Source organism: Crocuta crocuta, unplaced genomic scaffold (assembly GCF_008692635.1).
Source record: "Crocuta crocuta isolate KB4526 unplaced genomic scaffold, BGI_CrCroc_1.0 scaffold163, whole genome shotgun sequence".
In the NCBI taxonomy this organism is placed as follows: Eukaryota; Metazoa; Chordata; class Mammalia; order Carnivora; family Hyaenidae; genus Crocuta; species Crocuta crocuta.
In genome coordinates, this window is record NW_027529533.1 from 4,658,824 (window position 1) to 4,678,796 (window position 19,973).

The 19,973-nt window shown below is 36.7% G+C and overlaps 1 protein-coding gene across 1 annotated transcript in view; it reads left to right on the forward strand.

The window, feature by feature from the left end:
* Positions 1-19,973, forward strand: part of MDGA2 (MAM domain containing glycosylphosphatidylinositol anchor 2) — an 811,206-nt gene that overhangs the window by 484,551 nt on the left and 306,682 nt on the right. Inside the window, exon 5 of the mRNA XM_077761231.1 lies at positions 19,480-19,676. Within this exon, the coding sequence (XP_077617357.1) occupies positions 19,480-19,676 (197 nt within the window). The remainder of the gene's footprint in view (positions 1-19,479; positions 19,677-19,973) is intronic.

Below are 19,973 nucleotides of genomic sequence, written 5' to 3' on the forward strand. Positions count from 1 at the left end.
AAATAGATACAACCATGCTGGAAATGCAATTAAAAATTATTCCCTTGGGACATTACCAAGGCAGCAGTCAAGCATTGTTTAAAACTGGTCTACCAGGGGCACCTGGGTGGCTCAGTTGGTTGGTCTTTCAACTTCCGCTCAGGTCATGATCTCATGGTTTGTGGGTTCGAGCCCCGCGTCAGGCTCTGTGCTGACAACTAACTCAGAGCCTGGAGCCTGCTTCAGATTCTGTGTCTCCCTCTCTCTGACCCTCTCCACTCATGCTGTTTCTCTCTCTCAGGAATAAATCAAAACATTAAAAAAAAAAAAAAAACTGGTCTACCATTATAATGTTTTACTGGATTTTGAATATAAATAAAATACTTGTATTTAGAGTAAGTTCCCATTGTGTCCATCTATGGCACTCATTTGTTATGCAGGAAGTCTAAATGTCTTTCTACAATGCATCTTACAAAGTATTTTCAATAACTCCCTGAGATGCTTGCGTGTGTGGTTAGAAAATGGTTTAGCAGCTCTAATCTGATGTCCCAGAGATGTATGACTTAATCATAGCACTGCCTGTAGTTTATAAATCCCTCAGTTCTGCTAATCTTGCCCCGTTTTGGTTTCTACTATTTTGTCTCTTGTGAGAAGAAATTCCCACTATGCTATAGATTTTCTCCTCCCCGTGCTCTTCTCTTTTCAGCCAAAAAGTCTTCCCTGCCCTTCACAGTCATGTGTCTGAGAAGTGCTTCCCATAGCAGAGCACATATAAAGAGAAGATTTAGGTGCAGACAGAAGTTAAGTAACTTGCCTTAAATTGTAATTATAGTAAAGGCAAAACCAGAGATCTGGGTGATTACCCAGTTCTCTTTGTAACCAGTCAGTTAAATTGATTTCTGATTCAACTTTAATTAGAATTGGTTTCATCCAGTTACTTTTTAAATAGGTATCAGCTTCAGAAATAATGGTGGATTCACTAGTGGAGCATGCCAGTGGTGATTGGTCAAGGTCTGGATTTGAAAGTATTGCTGATTTTTTCCAATTTTTGGAAAGCTAAGTCCAGACTGTTAGGTGATGGCAGTTAAACGCAGAAACCAATATACTGGTTACCTGGGAGAGTGCCTGATATATTCTAGACACAAATTGTCTTTTCTGCCTGTGTGGAACCCCTGTTGATTAGTTTATAATTTAATAATTAGAATGAGGCCCATTTGGTATCAGTGGGAGGTACAAAGCTGGTTGTTTTTGTTTGTTTTTGGTTTGTTTGTTGTTTGCTTTTGTACCATCAGGTCAGCACTGGACTTGTGTGTAAAATATTCTTTACCTCAGGTGAGGTTTTTCTTAAGCTGGTTCATAATTTTGGTTTTGCTTTCTTTCTCTTCTTTTTTAATAATGATTTGTTTCAAGTTTTTGCTGTTTTGTTTTTTTTTCCTTCAAGCTTTGTTGGCTAGACCAGCAGGTACAGGTTCCTTTCAGTTGTTTCTTGTGTTGAGGTACTTTATTCTCTTCTAATGTAACCCATCATTATCCAATATCCTACTAAAGATATCTTGCCCAATATGAGAAGACACTCATGTTTATATTATGAGTGAAGTGACTGATGTTGTTAAAAAAAGGAAATACAATGTGTATACTATGAGAAGATGAATAAATGAATAGATATCTAGAAATACATATTTTTGGAATAATTAAATAAGTATACTGTATATGTATTAGCTATTACTATTACATCTTTCTAAAAAGTTTCTAAAGATAGATTAAAATAATAAACAGGGCTGCTTATGAAACTAGAGAAATCAAAACTTAGATTAGAAGGTATATATTGACCTACAAAAATGGAGCTGTCTTTGGGCACTCGGGTGACTCGGTTAAGCATCGGACTCTTGATTTTGGCTCATGTCATTATCTCAGGGTTTGTGAGATAGAGACCTGCATTGGGCTCTACATAGATAGTGAAGAGCCTGTTTGGGATTCTCTTTCATTCTCTTTGCCCCTCCTCCCTCACTAAGCAATAAATAAATAAACTTTTATTTTTAATGAAACTGTCTTGATATTCGCATATATTAAAATTAAGTAGAACAAAAATATGTGTTTTTAGTCTTTCTTATCAGTAAAATAGGGACTAAAGTTAGGGGAGACAAGTTTATTAGAAGGCCAGAAAGCTCTGTGTCAGGGCTCATAGTTCCAAGAGTAACAGAATGCTACATTGCACTGTGTCCCTATCACTTTGGGCAGAGAACTAAAGGCTGGTAGCAGTTTAGGAGCTGCCAACTACCTCTGTCCAAGTGAACTGCCAGACCATCCGTACTGACTGTGGAAACCACTCTCCACATCATTTTTCACAGCAGTTGAGTTTGGGACCTAGGGATGGAAGACAGGGATTTTATTTTACTTTCCCATTTTATTTTTTTTATTTTTTTTATTGTGCGTGCTTCATGGTTCCTCCAGGTGGATAAGAAGGTTATGCTTCTCTCTTTTCTCCAGCCAAGTAAGGAAGACTTCAAGCATTTTGTCCTTCGATCTGCAGAGTTCCTCTATCTCCATAAGACAGTGTCCCGTTTTTCCTCTCCACCCCTCCTTCAATCATCATGTCTATACCATGAAAGAATTAGCCACTGTGGCTATGAGAGTAGAAGGGAAGAGTCAAAGAACAAAGTATGCCCAGGGAGAAAGGGGGCTAAGTAAGCCCCACAATATCTATTATTCTCTCCTGGGCTTTTAGGATATCAGGCCTGAACTAGTACACAACTGGAGGGAATGGGGAAAGCATTAGCATATTCACATTTTTTAAAAATTATTGAACTGGACATTTTAATTACAGAAATGGGACTATTCCTGTGAATTACTACAGACTACTGGAAAAGCTGTGAATATGCCCTAAATTTCATCCATTAGCAGGAAAAGAAATACCTATCACATAGGCCTTAAGGGCCAGTAGAAGGAATAAAGTTAATTCATAGCTACTTCCTGTTAAACACTGTTAATTCAGTAGACCATTGCATACAATCAGGAGAGTTCACTTCTGACTAACTTTAACTAACTAAATGAATGAATGAATGAATACATAAATAAGATTAAATTTTGTAGGTTTATTTTCAGTCTGCGGAAAGAAGACTGAATGATGTTAACACGGGAGCCCATCCCCCTCCATGAACTAGGGCTGCCATTTCCGTGGCTGCAGTTCTGAATTTCAGAATGTCCTGCTGCTGCCCATTCAACACAGGATGAAGCCACTAGCACGCTTACCCCTGCTGCCCAGGAAACTCAGTGGTGTTGCTGCTACATCTATCATGCGCCAATGAAATAGATCCTCCATGGTTCCTACTTCTTTGTATTAATAACTCCCATTTCAGAGCTTATAGTGGATATATCTGAATGGAGGAACCTCTGTCATGTGCCCATATTCTGGTTACAAGGAGGTTGGGGGAGAAATCATCTAGGATTTTATTTTGTGTGTGTGTGTGTAGGAGGTGGAAAACACCCAAATTTTAAGGGTGGAGTTCAAATGATAGACCCTGTGTTTGATGAAACCCAGCAATTTACCCATTTAAAAAAATACTTAAAGATCTCAAATCTGAGAACCACAATATAAGAAACTTAATTTCTGAGGCCTTTAACTTAACCAGTAGAATAAAAGTACAATAAATATTACCAAAAAGTCTATTAAAGGAATACAAAGCTGTCTCCTTATCTGAAAATGTATAATTACATTACCAATAGATGTTTAAAAAGCATTTAGTACATTTTAACATCTCTTCCTAATTTTGAAACAAATCTCTGAATAAGAAGTAGAAAAGAAACTACTCAAATCAAGAATATTCAATTTCAATTTTACCTAAATGACAAAAAGAAAAAACTAATTTCAGTTAAAGTTAGGATCTAAATGGATGCTCTTTACAGTTTTTAAAAAAAATTAACACTTATTTATTTTTGAGCGAGAAAGAGAGATACAGAGCATGAACATGGGAGAGGCAGAGAGATGGAGACACAGGATCTAAAGCAAGCTCTAGGCCCTGAGCTGTCAGCCCCAGAGCCTGATGCAGGGCTCGAACTCAAGAACCACTATATCATGGCCTGAGCTGAAGTCAGACACTTAACCAACTGAGACAACTGGGTGCCCCTTTTTGCAGTTTTTTTTTTAGATTGCCTTCTTTTAGATTTTTTAGACATTACAAAAAGAGAGAACTACAGGTAAATATCTCTGATGAACAGAAAAGTTCCTCAACAAAATATAAGCAAACTGAATCCAATACATTAGAAAAATGATTAAGAGGGATGCAAGGATGGCTAAATATTTGCAAATTTATCGGTATGATATATCACATCAAAAAGAAAGTATAAGAAACATATGATCATATCAGGAAACCTGGATGGCTTGTCAGTTAAATGTCCAGCTTCACCTGAGATCATGATCTGGCTATTCAGAGTGCAAGATCTGCGTCAGGCTTTGTGCTGACAGCTTGGAGCCTGGAGCATGCTTCAGATTTTGTCTCTGCCTCTCTGCCCCTCCCTCACTCACACTCTGTCTCTCCTTCTCCAAAATAAACATTAAAAAAATAAGAAATATATGATCATATCAATGCCAATTTTTTTTTAATTTTTATTTATTTCTAGGAGAGAGAGAGAGAGAGACAGCGTGAGCAGGGGAGGGTCAGAGAGAGAGGGAGACACAGACTCCAAAGCAGGCTTCAGGCTCCGAGCTGGCAGTCAGCACAGGGCCCAACGCGGGGCTGGAACCCACGAACCGCGAGATCATGACCTAAGTGAAAGTCGGACGCTTAACTGCCTAAGCCACCCAGGCGCCCCAATGCCAAAATTTTTTTGACAAGGTACAACATCCATTAATGATAAAAAATACTCAAGAAAGTTAGTTTAGAGGAAACATACTTCAATATAATAAAGGCCACACATGAAAAACCTACAGCTATCATAGTCAATGTTGAAAAACTTAGTACTTTCTTTCTAAGATCACAAATAAAACAAACTAGTCCAATCTCACCAGTTTTTTTAAATGTTTATTTATTTATTTTGAAAGAAAGAGAGGGAGTTGGGTATAGGCAGAGAGAAAGGAAGGGAGAGAGAGAATCCAAAGCAGACTCCACAGTGTTAGTGCAGAGCCCAACACAGCTTGAACTCAAAAAGTGTAAGATCATGACCTAAGATGAAATTGAGAGTCAGGAGTCAGATATTTAACCAACTAAGCCACCCAGGCACCCCCCACCCCAACCATTGTCACCAGTTTTTTTCAATATAGTACTGGAAATACTTGACACAGCATTTAGATAAGAAAATGGAATAAAGGGCATCCAAATTGGCAAGGAAGAACTAAAACTTCCACTATTTTCTGATGGCATGTTACTCTCTATACAAAATCCTAAGGACTCCACAAAAAATCCAAGAACTGATAAATGAATTCAGTAAGGTCACAGGATAAAAACATTAGTGTATTGAAATCCATTGAATTTTTATACCCTAATAATGAATCAACAGAAATAAATATTAAGAAGCAAAAACATTTACAATTACACCAAAAGTAATAAAATAGCTGGGAATCAACTTAACCAAGGAAATGAAAGACCTGTACTCTGAAAACTATAAAACATTGATGAAAAAAGTTGAAGATGACACAAGTGAGAGATATCCCATGCTCATGGACTGGAAGAACAAATATTTTAAAAATGTTTTTCCTACCCAAAGCAATCTACAGATTTAATGCAGTTTTTATCAAAATACCAACAGCATTTTTCATAGAACTAGAATGAGTAATTCTAAAATTTGTATGGAACCACAAAAGACCCGACCCTGAGCAGCCAAAATAATCTTGAAAAAGAAAGCTGGAGGTATAAAAATTCCAGATTTCAACTTATATAAACAAAGTTGTAGTAATCAAAGCAGTATGGTACTAGCAGAAAAATAGACACCTAAATCTAATGAAACAGATTTGAAAGCCTATAAACAAACCCACAATTATATGGTCAATTAATCTTTGACAAAGGAGGTGAGAATATACAATCGAAAATGACTGCCTCTTCAACAAATGGTGTTAGGAAAACTGGACAGCTACATGCAAGAGAATGAAGCTGAACCACTTTCTTATACCATATACAAAAATAAACTGAAAATGGATTAAATATATAAATGTGAGACTTAAAACTATAAAAATCCTAGAAGAGATCTCAGGCTGTAATTTCTCTGATATTGACCATAGCAACATTTTTTTTTTATATATGTCTCCTTAGGCAAGGGAGAGAAAAGCAAAAATATACTATTAGGACCACATCAAAATAAAAGAGCTTCTGCACAATGAAGGAAACTGTCAACAAAACTGAAAGGCAACCTACTGAATGTGAGAAGACTTTTGCAAATGACATATTAAGAAAGGGTATGCATCCAATATATATAAAGAAGTGATACAGCTCAACACGCCAAAAAAACAAATATTCCAATTAAAAATGAGCAGAGGGCATGAGCAGACATTTTCCATAAGAAGGAGTACTGCTGGACAAAAGACACACAAAAAGATGCTCAACATCATTCATCATCACGGAAATGCAATTCAAAACTATAATGAGGTATGATCTCACACCCATCAGAATAGCTAAAATAAAAAACACAGAAACAACAAGTGTTGGCAAGGATGTGGAGAAAAAGAAACCACTGTGCGTTGTTGGTAGGAATGCAAACTGGTGCAGCTACTGTGGAAAATAGTATTAAGGTTCCTCAAAAATTTAAAAATAGAACTATCTTACAATCCAGTAATTATACTGCTGGATATTTACCCAGAAAATACAGAAACACTAATTCAAAGGGATATACACACTTCTGTGTTTATTGCAGCATTGTTTACAATAGCCAAATTATGGAAGAAGCCAACATGTCCATCAATAGATGAATAAAGAAGATGTTATTAATATAACATACACACTGTATATTCCATACAAAGAATGGAATATTATTCAGCCCTTAAAAATAATGAATTGTGCCATTTGAAACAACATGGATGCAGCTACAGAGTATAAATGCTAAGTGAAATAAGTCAGCCATAGAAAGATGCATATCATATGGTTTCACTCATATGTAAAATTTAAGAAGCAAAACAAATTAACAAAAGAAAGAGAGAGAGAAAAACCAAGAAACAGGTTTTAAACTGTAGAGAGCAAATTACTGGTTACCAGAGGGGAGGTAGAAATGAGTGAAATAGGTGATTAAAGAGTACACTTAATCAAGATGAACACTGAGCCATGTCTAGAATTGTTGAATCACTATACTGTAAAGCTGAAACTAGTTTAACACTGTATGTTTACTGGAATTAAAATTAAAAAGCTTAATAAAAGTTAAAAATTTTAGGAGATGCAATTTATGTGTAAGTAGATTTCTAAGAACAGAATTTCAGATAACAGTGAGTCTAAATCCTATGGATAGCTTTACTCTTATAAATGACCCATTTTGAGACCTTGGTGTCAGGTACTCATTTTTTGTCCTTTTTTATATGGGCTATCAGATAAAATTAGTCATTATATAGGGAAAAAACTATGTAGGGAAAGAAATGAAACTTTTCTTGTCATCAGTACTTGCACATAATTTCTCATTGATTTATCAGACAGAGCTTTTGTATTGATATCTACAGAAAGTGCTACAAATCATTGGCATTGATGCTTTATTTATAATAAAGTATCTTGTGCTTGATTATTGATTTTTCTAACAATATTTAGTAAGTTTCTCTTGTGTAACTTGAAGGCAACCTAATTTTATTCAGGTTAGTTAGCATCATTTATTGTTATGTACATTCATCCTATAGCTATAATAGTAACATAAATTCTTACCCATAAAGTGAGAAATAATATACTTGACTAGCTTTAGTGCCTCCAAGAGTATTGAGTGGTTATTTTCCTTGAGAAAACACATTCAGATTTTTTTATGCGTAAGATTTTTAAGATTTCTAGAACTTCCCAGAGGGGAAGGTGACATCCAGTACATTATTTAGTATGTCTGCCATCTGGGTTTTTAGATTCATTTGGTTTAATTCAACGATTAAAGACAGAAAATTTGGACCAAATGGTGGAATAAAGCCCTGTGGAAAACATGCCTCTGCTGTGATTATTTTTGAGATTAATTGATTCTTTAACTTGTAGCTATACCCCATGACTTCAGAGGCAGTTAATAACTGATTAATCATGAGCATGTAGATTAATTGTGCCAGTGCATGCTGGGAGATGAGTTAACTCTTTTTATGTAACTAGAGTACCCTAGGTTAAGTGGAGGGTACATGAAACAAATGCTCCTATGATTTAGTGAATCTTATCTCAAACAGATTATACCAAATTATATCAAACAGATATCTAATTATATTAGATAATTATATATTATCGAACATATAAGCAATAATTTTGAATTTTTTTAAGGAGAAAAATCTATGCCTTAAAAAAATACAGATGGTTTAAAAAACAGTTACAAGTTTTCTAATCTAAAATATTGGAAGCTTGAATACATACTTCTTAAAAACAGGGATACACTATTGATAAATCTTAAATGATGTTGAGTTGTAAAACTCTATATAATTATACCATTAAAATAGTTCACATACTGACCATTTTTATAAAGCTCCCTATTCTTATTTTTTTTCCTTATAAATTCCTGGCTTTTCTCTATTTGGACTTAAATATATATATCTCAGCTTCAAGGAAAACAAAACAATGAAAACAGAGCAGGACTCATATGATCAATTGCTATCTTGAAGCTACTCCTCTAAGTCTTGTGAGAGGCAAGTTCCTTGAAAGGATTATATCTGTAACTCTCTCCATATTTTGGCTTTCACTGCTTTAAGGCACAGGGAAATGACTATCAGTTCTATTACTCCTCTGACACAACTATGATGAAGGCTACCAGTAACCTATTTCTTGCCAAAGTTAAAGTCACTTTTCAGTTCTATTTTTACCTTGATTTCTTTTCACCGTTTATTCTGGTTTCCAACTCTTCCTTGGCAGTGGAATGACATTTTAAATTTATTTTGATTCCCATTGATTTGTCTCCACCTTCCTCATCACTCTTTCTTCATTTTTTTCCCTAATGTTTTCCTTCTTTTTTCCTCCATTTGGTGTTGTCCAGGCTCTCTCCTTGAACTTTCCCTCCCTTCATTCTGCACACTTCTTGAATGGTCTCATCCTGCACACAGGATATCGATGACCCACAAATCCATATCTGGAACCCAGGCTTCTTATTCTTTTAATGTATAGTGTATGTGCCTTGAAACTAGGAGAGCAATAGGTGCTTGACATTCAACATGATTTAAACATAAACAGCTTCTTCATCTTCCATAATCTTCTGCCTTGTATCCTCTGGCCAGGAACAGGTTTACTTTACATTTTATGTTTCTCTTAGTGTACTTTCTATCCGGCTACTCAAGCCAACTCCTTCTTTGACTCTCTTGCCTTTCTCTTTTCTCTGTATTTAATCAGTCACCCAGTTCAGTTCATGCAAGCTTCTAGGATTAAGAAAGGTAACATATGTCACCATTTATATTTTTGTTTCTTAAAATGACTTTAATTTGGCAGTTCCTGGCATATATAATTAGCCAAAAAGAAAATTTATAGAAAATTATTTCAGTTAACAGTGGTAGCTATTCTGTTTATGGGGAAAAACAATTTTCCTTAGATTAACTTTATGTATGAATAGCCTTGCTAAAGATTAATCTTATGTACATTAATACATTATATCATTATAGTTAGATTTTAAGAAAATATTTATTTTTGAGAGAGTGAGACAGACCATGAGTGGGGGGAGGGCGGAGAGAGAGTGGGAGACAAAGAATCCAAAGCAGGCTCCGGGCAGCAAACTATCATCACAAAGCCCAATTGGGGCTTGAACTCACGAACCTTGAGATCATGACCTGAGCCAAAGCCAGACACTCAACTGACTGAGCCGCCCAGGCACCTTGATACATTAGATCATTATAGAATACTTATGTCAATTTGTCAGGTTGTAGGAATACAAACATGACTAAGATATGGATCTTATATGTACATAGGGATATATATATATATATTATATAAAACCAAGTTAGTAATGTTATTAAAATATATTTGAAGCAAATATTCATATATCAAATCCTATATCAGTATTTATATTATTTCATAAATAAGAGTTTTGGCCTCTCTTAGATAATAAAAATCATATTCTCGTCACTTCAAAGAATATTTTGCATTTGTTAATGAATATTATCTTTACATGTTTGAATTTCACATATTCAACCTACAAATTTAAAAGAAATTTAAAGAGAATAAATAAGCACCGATGAAATATGAGCCATAACAGAAAATAGTAGAGTGTGATTTTGTAATATCGTCAAAGCCATTTAGTATGAAAACTGAACATTAAATATAGAGGGAGATCTTATGGTACTTAAACTTTATATAAAGACTGTTAAAAATGATAACTTCAAGGTCTTTGGAGGAAACGTATAGCAAGTACTCTTTCTTAATCCTGGATATGTTGAAAGTTGTTGACTTTCAAGTTAATCTCTCTCTTGAAATTATCCTCAGATGGAAAGAGCTGCCTAACCCAAGGTCAAGCTTTCTCATAAGGGAAGCCCTAACCCAGTGATGCATCATAGTTTAACTCCTCCCACTGCCTAATCTTTCCTACCTTTAATTTTTTTTCAAGTCACCATAAATATTGTTCCTGAGGGCAGTCCTCAATAAGTTCCCTGAGTGTATGTCTTCATGAAAGACTCATATTTGCAAGGAATCATTCTATATGGTCTGAAGAAGTAGACTCTAAAACAGAATGGTACAAACAGATCACCCACCAGCCCACTAACTTACTGACAATGAGAACCCCATTGCTAGTAGTATGTGAGCCACTGATAGCTATCAAATACTGTAGTGGTGAAATTATTAAAACCTTCATGTTGTTGAACAAGGATAGGTACCAGTGGAATGTAATGCTCTGTGAATTCACTATCTCTGGCTTTTGAAGAATTCAGGGGAAAGTGATTATTATAAGCATGATGGAATCAGCTTCTCCTGGATTCTCTTCATGCAGTGGAGAAAAAGAATGCAAGGGTGAGTATAAATGATCATGAATTAGAGGTGCTGTATGAGAATAAGAAGTCCTCCTTCCCATAATATAAAGAGACTCTCTTCTTCTTAGCCAGAGATATAAAGCCTGAAAATAATGCTTATAATTTACTTAATTATACAGTAGAGCTTTACAGAAATTTGAAGCCTTAGCCCCAACAAGTCAGCTAACCCAGTATCTGAACCCTGCTTGAGAACAAGTGGTATTCTGATTTGTGGGTGGGGAGTGGAGTACATTTGGGTTAATGATCTCAGAAATCCTAAAACCTAGTTCTCCATAAACATTCTGAGGCTACAGACATGGTCTGTTTCTCCCAATTAATGGCTTGTTATGTCCATCTTGCTTAAAGATGATTCAGAAACTTCTTCCTTTTATGATACTGTTCCTCTGAGGATATACCCTTACCTCCGTTCCTGACCTCCAGATCAATATATAGGGTCAACAGATGACATCATGTGACCACAAATATGTGTTTACTGGCAGGCGTTGGGAGAGTATGTATGGAATTAGATCCTGAGGCTGCTGGATCAAGTGGGATGGAGAATAAGATTGAATAAGTTTAGGGACAGAGAATACATAAGATCAAATGGGAATAGAGAAGAAGAGTTTATTGATAGGATAGTATTCTCCCATGATATAAAATTTAACATCTGCTGCCAGATAGTTGTTGGAAGCTTGAGGAAAGCAAGCATTCCCATGAAAAGAAGTATAAATGCCAGAGCTGGGGTGGATACAGTAGACAAACATGTTAAAGACTCAGAATATACCAGTTAGAGTCCAAAAAAATCATTCACTCGCTATCATTTGTATAAAGGCTTCATGGACACCCCTAAAGGAGTAAGAACATGCTGATGACTGAGGTGCAAGCATCATTGAGAAGTTAGAAGTTTCTCTTCTCTGTAAGCAAATGTTGATGGTAAGAGATGCTAATACAGAACTCAACTCCCTGATATGAATGGAAACGTCAAGATCTCAAAATAATAGAATCTAGGTGCCAGTGCTTAGTTGTCACAGGCAAGGTGGGCACAGTTATTTTAATGAGGAGCTAGTTAAAATGCACACAGGGCTCTAGACTCACAGAGTGTTCTGGAGACAATAAAACATAGCATCGCATAGGGCAAAAAAAGTGGATGCTTAACAAGAGCATTATCTAATCTATGCTATTAAAGAAATAAGGGGTGTCTGGGTGGCTTAGTGGATTGAGCACCTGATTCTTGATCTCAGCTCAGGTTGTGATCTCAGTTTGTGGAGCTCCACATTGACAGTACTGGGGATTCTCTCGCTCTCTCTCTTAGTGTCTCCGTGTTCATTCTCTCTCTCTCTTTCAAAATAAACATTGAAAAAGATCAGATGGATAATCAGGAGACTGAATATGGTCACATAATAAACAAATAATGAATCCTTGCCTAATTGTTGCAACTGAGGTAATTTTCAGACCTTGAGCTCTTTGAAGGGGACACTAAGTTACTAGAATGAACCCTGCAACACCACAATAAGTGTGATATGGTAATGATTCTCAAAATTCTTTGTTTAAAGAACCTATATCCACATACTTGAATAACCATTTTCTAGGAAAAGGGGACTTGTGAAACACTTTGAGGAGTGTGGTATACAGGATCTAAGTTGACTCTGATACCTAATATTCTAAAGAATTATCCTGCTTTATATCATTGGAGTTGGGCATACAGGTGCCAAGTAATAAATGGAATTGTGACCAATGGCTGGCTCACATTGGATCCACCAATACACAGATACCCCTTATCATTTATCTCATCTTCTAATTGTGTAATTGAGGTGGACATATTTGCTAGTTGTCAGAGTCTCCATATTGGTTCCTTGGTAATTGGTAAATATAATTTTAATCCATTTATCAGATGATTTGGAAGGTTTCAACCATAGACTTCAACTGTATCTCAAAGTAGGAAAGGGATCTAGTATTCCCATGCTGTGATATAAGTGACCCTGATGCTTGAGTCACATAACCCAGGAGAATCAATGATATTAGATATATCATCACTGGAAAAGATGTGTGGTTTACAGAAACATTAATACGAGAATTCTAAACTCAATTTCTAGGATTATTAGTAAGACCATGCTTTCTGCAGTTAAGAACTATGCCTGTTTCATGAAAATAGCTCCTAGTGTGCTGTTGGGCATTGGTAGAGATGGAGTATCTGAATATGGAACATCAAATGACCACATGGTCTGAACTCCCAATCACACATTGGGTTTGTCTGATCTACCAACATTGGGCCATAAAATAGTTCAGACAGACTCCTCAGTAGTTCATCATAAAATGGAAGTTGTAAATGCAGGATGAGGCAAGGCCAGGGCCAAGGGCCCAAGTAAGCTGCACAAGGAGGTACCCCATGGCATCTATCAATGTTTTACTGGCTCCTCTTTCTCAGTACATATCTGGCCACATAGAGTGTCCCTTATAAGTTGATGGTGGAGAAAACAGGCTAAGGTTTTATGATAGATCAGCTCAGTATAAGTATGCAAGCCAAACACTGGACTGCTACTTCACTAGAGCCCTACTCTGAGATGTCCCTGATAGATAGAATGAGGGGAAATCTTCTCAGTGGGTAGAACTTTGGTTTGGGTGGTATAGCTTGTCAACCACTTTGTATGGAAATAGATCTGCTTGAGTATATATCGATGGACCTATGGGAGTGGATACTATTGAGGATCAAAAAGTACCCACCTCAGAAGAAATACAAAACAATGAAGTAGACAGAGTTGTGAAGACAGCTGTTAACAGCTAGCTTCTGTCACTGGCCACTCATAGGTAGCACAACAGGCTCATGAATAGAGTTCCCATAATGGCAAGTGTAGAGGTTATGCATAAGCTTGAAACATGGCTCCTCCTCATCCATGAAGGCTGATCTATCTACTGCCACTATTAAATATCTAACCTGGCAGCAACCAGGACCAACACTTGACACAGTAAAAGTACTGTCTTTCAAAATTCCAACCAGTTCCTTGGTAACAAGTTGGTTATATTAGGCCTGGTTACCTGAATGTAACAGTGCATCATTTGGACTGAACTTAACATGTAATCTGGGTGTGGGTGTTTATGTTGACCTCAGTCAGCAGCCATATTCAAGCCACATCCAACGGCTTTTAGAATGTTTTATTCGTAATACAGAATCCTACCTAAACACTCATGGGACTAGAAGCACATTTTGCAGCAGTGAATATATAGCAGTGGAAACATTTCCATGGGATTCCTTGGTCATATATTCCTTATTACCTAAAAATGCCAACTTAATAGAGTAATCGAAAGGCCTTTAGAGGGGGCAGCTGAGTCTCAGAGAGATAATGTCCACTAAGGAAGGGGTGCTTTTCTCCAAGATACAGTATGCATTCTAAATCAATGATCATTATTATCGAATTTTTTTTCCATAGAATACATAGGTTCAAAACCAAGGAGTGACTCCACTTCAGTCCATGATTCACTTGGGAAATCTGTTTCCCTTCCACCTCTGGGTCCTGCCAATTTACAAGGCCTAGTTCTCAGAAAAGGAAAAGCTGTTATTAAGTAATACATCAAGAACCTCATTAATCTTTAAGCCATGGCTCCTACTCATTTACTTTAGGCCTCCTATTTTAGGAAACAGGAGATAAGAGGAGTCATCATCCTGGAAGGAATAACTATGGTCAGCTGGAGGTAGAGCTGTTGTTACACAGTGAGACAGTAAATAATATGTTTGATTCCCACTTGATCCACTGAATCATTTATTGGTATTTTCTTGACCAGTTTTGGTGGTAAACATCAGTAATGTGCATCAGTAGTGGCTTGAGAAGGGCATGGTGACCTGGTGCACAAAATCCGCAGTGATGAAGGGCTGGTAACCTCAGTAAGATAAGCTGCTTACACCAAATGATGTACTAGCCCAGGATGAGGCAATTTAGATTGGTAATAGTAGAAAGAGATGATGAATATCATCTCACTACAGTTTCTGCTGACAGTTTTCCCAGGAAAGGTGACTAACCAGCATCCTGGAGTAGCTTTTCCCAGATAGAGTGAATTATCATACCTAGAAAGTGGAGCTGAGCAGATGCTATAGTGCAGCAGCCAGATCCCTTCCTCCATACTGAGGGATTCATTCCTCCAACTACAGAGAGTTTTAAGAGCTGATTGCTATCGGCTAAACCCTTCTTTAGAAACTACCCTGGAGGCAGTTGGTTAAGCATCAGCCTCTTGATTTTGGCTCAGGTCATGATCTCTAAGTCTTGAGATCAAGCCCTGAGCCCCATCCCTGGCTCTGCACTGAGGGTGCAGCCTGCTTTGGATTTTCTCTCTCCATTCTCTCTCTCTCTCTGCCCCTCTCTGCTTCAAACCTCTCTCTCTCTCTTAAAATAAATAAGCAATAAATAGATAGATGATAGATGATAGATAGATAGATAGATAGATAGATAGATAGATAGATAGATAGATAGATAGCTCTAAATCAAATAGAGCTATCCCTCCCACAGTCATGCCCTCTAGGTGGGACTAGTACAGAGGTGTGGACAGGTTGAAGAGGAGGGGTGGGTATATAAAGCTTAGCTCCCTTGCTTTAGGGCAGGACAATTCTGAGAAGACCTCACAGCTCCATCACTTCTCTAGAGCTATTGAGACCTTTATTGCAACTGCAGTGTAGCTCAACTCTCCTCCCCAGCAATCCTAAGACTGTCACTCAAGTGTTGATCTAGAAGGTCAATACACTTCCTGCACACATATCTCTGTTTTAGAGTCTTTTCCAAGAAACCTGACCTACAGCAAATACACATATTCAGTATACATTCAGTAAGACTATATAGAGTAGGTATTAAACACATATAATTCTTTTAAGTGATGCTTATGTATATTAAACTATATCTAATGTAAGTATATTTTATGCATATAAATATAAACATCCCCCCCACACACATATAAAATATATTTGTTAGGAATGCCATTATTTGACTTTTCTAGAAGATAACCTTGTCTTCATCATGTTTGTTTTTAAAGTTAAAAAAATAATCATTTAGGAGCTTTGTGAAGTGGAAATTCCTAAACATGGGTGAATCCAACAGATGCTTCTGCCAATACAGTGTTCAGTACACCATTGTCACAGGATTGGATTTTCAGAAGGCCAGTGACCCAAAACTTACATAGATCAGAGAAGACCATGTTTAAATGTTTGTTCACATTTGGTCTGTTCCTGGCTGAGCCTATTGACACCATCCCCTAACAAGAAAAGAGCTAGAGATACATCAATAAGTGCATGTTGGAGAGTATAATATTATTAACTATTTGAAGGCGAAAGAGAGTCATTATTGTTGCATTGATTATCATCCACTTGTTTTGTCCCTTAACTTTCTGGCTTCAGAATTTTGTTTTTACAACATAACACAGCTCATATCTCCTAAAAATGAGACGAGGACACAAAGAAATTCTGTTTCGTCTAAGAAGAAAAATTAAGTTGTTTACAGTTAATTCACAATACTTTTTTTGGTCACCAAGGCTGACTTCAGATTATCAATCTCCTCTAAAGATTTTATTTGTATGTGAAGGACTAATCACCAAGTAAGCAAATATTTAATAGATTTTCGAGACCTATAAACATTTCACGATAATGATGCTGGTATCCCTAAGTACACTATTAAAACCAGATAGCATGCATCCTTGCATAGCTAATAGAATGAGTTTATACTGAAAGTTCCTTAAATATTACCAAAAGGAGCAGTTCTGTAAATTTATACTACTAAAATTAGAAGCCTTTGAGATAGCTGTGAAAAGATTCTTTTTTTTTTTTTTAAATATTTTTATTTATTTCTAGGATAGAGAGAGACAGCGTGAACAGGGGAGGGTCAGAGAGAGAGGGAGATACAGACTCTGAAACAGGCTCCAGGCTCTGAGCTGGCAGTCAGCACAGAGCCCGACGCGGGGCTCGAACCCACAAACCGCGAGATCATGACCTAAGCAAAAGTCGGACGCTTAACCGACTAAGCCACCCAGGCGCCCCAGCTGTGAAAAGATTCAAAGGTTGGGGAGAGAAACCTCAGAATGTTGCAAAAGTAGAAATTTAAGTAGGGCTGTCAAGATTTGAAAACCTTTTTAAAAACTGGGGAAATTTGAGGATTCTGTTCATTGATTCCTTAGGGCATCTATTACTTCACTACTTTTGTTGATTTTTTTATTATTTTAATGCATCACAAAGAATCTTTTTTAAAGAACAGTGCATTTTAACTATTCTGGGTGGTGTATGTTCACACGCCTTACTATTCTTACATTTATATAATATTGTAGCTTCTCTTCAGTGTTCACATGAAAGTACTTGTCATGTAGAAAAAAATGATAGTCTCAACAAATGGCAAAATGACATTTTTATCTCTTTAAAATGAGAGTTGTGTGCATTGTGAATTCATAAGGTAAAGGTAATAAAACAATGTAGAATTAATGAAAGTCTACATGAAACCCAATAATGATAATAGTAATAATAATAGCTAACTTTTTGGGGCACCTGGTGGCTCAGTCTGATTCAGCATCTGATTCAGCTCAGGTCATGATCTTGTGCTCTGTGAGTTTGAGCCCCGCATTGGGCTCTGTGCTGACAGCTCAGAGCCTGGAGCCTGCCCCTCTCCCACTCATACACTGTCTCTCTCTCTCAAAAATGAATAAATGTTGAAACAAAATTTAAAAAAACTAAAGAATAAATAGCTAACTTTTATTGAGCCTTACTGGGTGCCCAAGGCTTTAAGGACTAGCTCGTTTAATTCTCCAACAACTTTAATTATATGGTACCATTATTATTCCCATTTTATTGATATAGAGTTTTAAAAAAATTAATGTTTTATTTATTTCTGAGAGGAAGAGAGAGACATTGTGAACAAGGGAGGGTCAGAGAGAGAGGGAGAGACAGAATCTGAAACACGTTCCAGGTTCTGAGCTGGCTGTCAGCACGACAGCCTGACACGGGGCTCCAACCCACTAAGTGTGAGATCATGACCTGAGCAGAAGTCGGACGCTTAACCGACTGAGCCACCCAGGCGCCCCTATTGATACGGAATTTTAAGACCACAAAGGTTAAGTAATCTTTCAGGTATAAACTCACAAAGGGCAAAACTGGGTGAAGTTAATATTTAAAGACAGCAAATGTTTGCATCACACTTAATAAGTGTATACTATGTTAATATTATTAGAATGTGGAACCAAGAGCTTGTTCTTGTATTTTCCCCTCTTTTTTGTTGTTGAGATATAATTGACGTATAGCATTATATTAGTTTCAGGTATACAACATGATGATATGATACTTGTGCATATTGCAAAATGATGACCAAAATAAGTTTAGTTAGCATCTGTCCCTATGCATGGGTATAGATACTTTTTTTTCCTGTGGTGATGACTTTTAAGATCTATTCTCTTAGCAACTTTCAAATATACAATACAGTTACTGTTTTAAAGCAAGTTTACTTTTTAATTTCTTCTTCTTTTAATGAAAGAAACCGGAATATTGTAGATCAGGGGTTGGCAATCTATGGCAAGCTGTGGCCCATGAGCCAAATCTCTTCTGAGACACTTTCATTTGTAAATAGTTTTACTGGGACTGACCAACATTAATCATCTATTCATGTAATTAGCTGTCGTTGACTGCCTTGACAATATGATGGTAGGGTTGGGTGACTGAGAGAAACACTTTATGAACCCAAGTTCACATGAAGATTGTATGAACCCACATTCACACAAAGCCCAAGATATTTATGTACTTTTTCCAGAAAAGGTTTACTAAACACTGTGGTATATCCCTTCTGTAGGATGCATGTAAAATGGCAAAAGTTTAGTCTCAATATCCAGTAGTAGAAATAGTAATACCTTTCAACAGTACCTTCTATTAGCACATTTCAAATTAGCAAATATAATCTGGGAAATAAAATCTGAGATGAAGGACAAACTTAATCTAGTTTAAGATCACATTTTCTCACTATAAAGATAATAATTTATAAACATAATTCTTTGGTTGCTTTAAATATATAAGTTATAAATATTTAGAAAAGAAGTATGGTAAGGGGAAGAGTCAAATCAGCCACTTGATATTTCCATTTCCCTATGTATACTGTTTTGGCTAAGCTCTTGAATTGGAGGGTCTTGGATTCTGATATCTCATGGAGCTCTGGGTTATGCTCCTGTTAGAAATGTGTTGGAAATATGCAAAGACATGTGTACTGTCTTAACAAGTAGAGATCTTTTAAAAAATAGCTCTACTTGTTTTTACTGCCTATCATTGGAATTTTCTCTAGAAAATTTCAATAAACTAAATGAAAATATTGAGTCTAGCGATAAGCAATTAAATTTGATTATGAAAATGCACCTTTGATTAGGTTTCGTATGTGTAATACTTATAAAGTCCATGTAACTCATAATATGTCACGTGGTTGTTTTTATTTATTTTTTAGATTTGGATGACCCAGTAGTAACTGTTCATCAAAGCATAGGTGAAGCTAAAGAACAATTTTACTATGAAAGAACAGTATTCCTCCGATGTGTTGCGAGTTCCAATCCACCAGTTCGGTACAGCTGGAGACGTGGTCAGGAGGTGTTACTACAAGGATCTGATAAAGGAGTTGAGATTTACGAACCCTTCTTTACCCAGGTAGGAATTAAGATATTTACATCTTATAATGTTAAAATGCTTTCGTAATTCAGGTAGCATGTAGTATTATGTCTATTTGAAAAGAATCTCTCCAAATCTGGCCTTGTAAAAAATAATATGTTCTTGGGCTCCTGGGTGGCTCACTTGATTAAGAGTCTGACTTCAGCTCAGGTGATGGTCTCACAGTTCGTGGTTCGAGTCCTGCACTGGGCTCTGTGGTGACAGCTCAGGGCCTGGAGCCTGCTTGGGATTCTGTGTCTCCTTCTCTCTCTGTCCCTCCCCTGCTCGTGCTCTGAC